This window comes from Sinocyclocheilus rhinocerous, unplaced genomic scaffold (genome assembly GCF_001515625.1).
Source record: "Sinocyclocheilus rhinocerous isolate Xijiao unplaced genomic scaffold, SAMN03320098_v1.1 scaffold525, whole genome shotgun sequence".
NCBI classification, from domain to species: domain Eukaryota; kingdom Metazoa; phylum Chordata; class Actinopteri; order Cypriniformes; family Cyprinidae; genus Sinocyclocheilus; species Sinocyclocheilus rhinocerous.
In genome coordinates, this window is record NW_015629037.1 from 112,612 (window position 1) to 117,132 (window position 4,521).

General features: G+C 42.5%; 1 protein-coding gene across 2 annotated transcripts in view; it reads left to right on the plus strand.

The window, feature by feature from the left end:
• The window catches only part of LOC107738589 (XK-related protein 8-like), a 19,399-nt gene that overhangs the window by 3,762 nt on the left and 11,116 nt on the right, over positions 1-4,521 (plus strand). For both annotated transcript variants that reach the window (XM_016550356.1, XM_016550355.1), the window contains exon 2: positions 3,006-3,193. In XM_016550356.1, coding sequence (XP_016405842.1) covers positions 3,006-3,193 — 188 coding nt within the window. The remainder of the gene's footprint in view (positions 1-3,005; positions 3,194-4,521) is intronic.

Consider the following 4,521-nt stretch of genomic DNA (forward strand, 5'->3'; position numbering starts at 1 on the left):
ATGTTATTAAATGTGGTATTTTCACATGCTTTCAGATGGAGCAGCATTTACTTCACAGAGCCGTAGTTCACTGAGAAGCTATGCAAACAGCTGTCATTATCGCGAACGATTTCTTCGATTTCAGAATCGCGCAATAAAATCGTCTCCGATTTTTTTGCGTAACTTGTCAGTGAACTATGGCTCTGTGAAGTAAATTCTGCTCCATCTGAAAGCACGTGATGATGATTTCCTGCTGATTACAGAACCTGCTTTACTAACAAAATGCGCATGACAATCGCATTCGATTAATCGTGCAGCCCTATGTAGATCAATTCTCGAAATACACTTAGCTGAGTGCACCACACTTTGTAGGGCTTTACGGGCCTGGGCTGAGCAGTTCCCATACCACAATGAAATGCACTGAGTCAGTATACTTTCTATAGCCCCAAAATAGAAAGTTTTCAGGATCACAGGGGAAACCTTGAATTTTCTCAGTAGTCTCAGAGACGTTGTCTGGCTTTTTTACTTGTGCATGAATGTAATGAGTCCAGGTCAGATCCTCAGTGATGTGCACACTGAGGTATTTGAAGCTGCTCACTCTGTTCACTGGGGTCCCACCAATGATGAGTGGGGTGTAAATTCAGCTGATGCCGCCTCCTGAAGTCCACAACCAGCTCCTTGGTTTTGCTGACATTCAGAGAGAGACAGTTTGATTGGCACCATGATGTCAATTTCTCCACTTCATCAAGGTAGGCAGGCTCATTGTTGTTGGAGATGAGGGCCATCACCACTGTATCATCCCCAAACTTGATGATAGAGGTGGAGCTCTGAGAGGCCACAAAGTCCTTATGGGGCTCCTCCTGTGCTCAGGGTGATAGAGGTGGTTTGGCTCACCCTCACTACCTAGGGTTGTCAAAAGTACCGACTTTGGTACCAGTCAGTACTGAAATAAAAAAAATGTGACGATACCAGCACTTCCCATGGTAATTTTGAGCGCTGTTGAGCAGATTCTTAAACACCGCTGATTGGCCATGCATTGTGTTCACATGGTTAACAGATATGACTGTGATTGGCTACAATGATCATCGCTTCACGTTCTTCACAGAGCGCTCGGTGAAGAGCGTGAAGCGATGATCATTGTAGCCAATAGGGTTGTACGATTAATCAAATGCGATTTTCATGCGCAGCTTGTTGTGAAGCACGGTTCTGTGATCAGTAGTAAATCTCCAAACGAAGGCCAGAGGGCGCTCTCTAACTGAAACTCCAAATATGCCCTGCAGGAAACAGAAAATTCAACTTATTTCATTGATTCAACGTGACTAACACACGACTGAGACAATATATGGTTTATCTGAGTTGTTCTTATTATAATTTTCATTGTAATAAAGCATATTTACTTTGTTACAAGCGACTCAAACTCGCAGTGCTTTCAGATGAAGCAGCATTTACTACACAGAGCCGTTCACTGGCAAGCTATGCAAAACTAGTTTCATAATTGCAGACCGATTTAATCGTGTGAGTATGAATTCAAAGAAATCGATCTGCGATTATAAAAGCTGTTTTGCGTAGATTGTCAGTGAAATATGGCTCTGTGTAGTAAATGCTGCTTCATCTGAAAGCACAGCGAGATTGAGTCGCTTACAACATAAAGTAAATATGCTTTATTATAATGACAATTTTAATATCGTCACATTTTTTAAAATTTCAGTACCAACAGGTACTGAAGTCGGTACTTTTGACAACCGTGCCTGAGGTCTAAATAAAGTCCAGAACTTTGTCACAGAGTGGGGCATTCAGTTCAAGGTCCCTGAGCTTGGAGACCAGTCTGTGGGGGACTATAGTGTTGAAGGCTGAGCTATAGTCTAAACATCAGCCTCACATAATTCCCTTTATTGAGAGTGGCATGCAGGATATGGGAGATAGCATCCTACGCCTTGGGGTGCTAGGCGAACTGGAGTGGATCAATGTTGTTAGGGATGGAGGAGCAGATGGTGTTTTTGATAAGTCTCTCAAAGACCTTCATAATTAACAATGTGAGTGCCTAAATAGTCATTTAAGCAAAAGGGCTTGTTGTTGTTTTTTTGGCACTGGAACAATGATTTATTTATTTTTTTAAAGCATGTGGGGGCCACTGACCGAGCAAAGGACTGATCAGTGCATGATCTCAGTACTACACGACCAGGAATCTGTCTGGGCTGGCGGCTTTCCTGATGTTCACATGCTTCAGACTCCGAGCATTACGAACCTCGTCCTCCGATACGGTGATCGTGCATTCATCACTGACGCAGCTGTTTCCTTCCTCAGTGTTGACGGACTGTTGGTAAAGCCAGAACAGTTTGCCTCGAAGCACGTGTAAAAGACGTTCAGCTCGCTGGCTAAAGAAGAGTATGCTCTCAACGCAGTGGATGGTTTACTTCTGAAATCGCTGATGATACTCAGTCCCCTCCACATGCACCTGGAGTCATTCAGTTGGAAATGAGACTCCACTCTCTCTCTGTACTGTTGTTTAGCCGCTTTTACTACGCGTCGGAGAGCATAACACTCTGCTTCGTAATAGCTCATGTCTCCCGTCAAGACGGTAGCATCATCTCTGTTGCCTAAGCTTGTTGGCTAGTTTTAGCAGATCTTCCAGCCTCACCGTAGCTGGTTTAGCAGGCTGGTTTTAGAAGGGTTTTGATCACTCCTTTAGCAGGTCAGGCTGGTAAAAGAGTTGACAAACCAGCTAAACACCAGCTTGACTATCTTAAACCAGATATGTACAGCTTAAACCAGTTAAATGGCATAGGCTGGTTTTAGCTGTTTTTTTCTCCAGCGTGGCTTGATGGCCGAGCTGTCATAGACGGCTGGATACTTCAGAAAAGATACTATGGTATTGTTTAAAAACCATTGCGTTACTTTTGTATAATGTACAAATAAAAGAAAACAAAACACTGCAGTACCATACAATATCTTTGTTTGGTTCAAAATGCTGTTGTGAATAATCATATTTAGATCATATCTTCTGTTTTTTTTCTTTCTTTCCATAGGCACATATCAGCTATCTGGCAGGGTTTTCGTGTGTGGTGGCGAAAGGGGTGTGGGTCTGAGTATGCAGTTTATCTGACCCATGACCTCAGCATGCTGCGGCTCATTGAGACATTCTGTGAGAGCGCACCTCAGCTCACCCTCATGATGTACATCATGCTGCGCAGCAATCACGCAAGACTGGTCCAATGTGGGTACCCACTCCACTTCTACTCTGATGCTTATAACCACTTCACTTCACTATAAAGTATATGACATCCAATCAGCTCAAAAGATGACCGTCCGCATGAGATTCATCCGTTGTTTGTTAATAACATAATTTAGATTCAAACTGTTGTCAGCAAAACTTCCCCCAAATTATGCACAATTTCCTCTTGACAGTTTGTGGTAGAAGTATTTCCTCTTTGTTGAAATTAATTTTTTTTTTTTGCAGTCTGATCTGAGAACATTGACTCACAGGAAATGCAGTAATGTGTGGTGATCTGACCCACTTACATAGGCATTGACAGGTTTAAGAGTTTGCATTGGAAATCAAATACAGTACCAATCTAGCTGATGTATGTAGGGTGGGGGAGCTACATGTCAGAGTGACAGTTGTCCCTAGTATCACAGTAAAGAAAAAAGCCTCATTAAAAAAAGGAATTCTTGAAACGAAAACCTTAAGAAGTTTAGCGGATTCTTTTAGTATTAGTTCTTATAAAAATATTTTAATAAAACTGCCTCATTGCATATTAGTATTTGGAAAAAAAAATAGTATCAATACAAATACTAGTGCTAAGAATTATTATTTGTTTAAAATGTTTAAAAAATTTTTTGTCCACCAAATCAAAGTCATGTGGTGAGACTAACAGTAAACCAACACGCAGGAAAAAAACCCTGATCCTCATAGACCCTCAAGACTGTATATTGTATCTAAAAATGTTAGTTTTTTTCCTTCATGGTTATATACGGTCTTTTAAAAGTTAATGAGCTTATTTAAGCCAGCAGTCATATCACCCTGTAGCCCAAGACTGGTTGCCCACTGAAGCTAAGCAGGGTTGAGCCTGGTCAGTACCTGGATGGGGGACCTCCTGGGAAAACTAGGTTGCTGCTGGAAGAGGTGTTATTGAGGCCAGCAGTGGGTGCTCACCCTGTGTTCTGTGTGGGTCCTAGCACCCCAGTATAGTGATGGGGACACTATACTGTCAAAAAGCACCGTCCTTCGGATGAGACGTTAAACCAAGGTCCTGACTCTCTGTGGTCATTAAAAATCCCAGGATGTCTTTCGAAAAGAGTAGCTTGTAACACTCCAAAGAGAAAGGAAAAATTTAAATTGCATCATATGACCCCTTTAAAAATCCCATGGCACTTCTCGTAAAGAGTAGAGGTGTGACCTCGGCAACCTGGGCAAATTTGCCCATCGGCCTCTGACCATCATGGCCAGTGTTGCCAAGTCCGCGGTTTTCCCGCGGAATTGGGCTACTTTAACACTGTTGCCGCTGGTTGTTTTTCATGTCCGCGGGTTGAAGCGACCCCAAT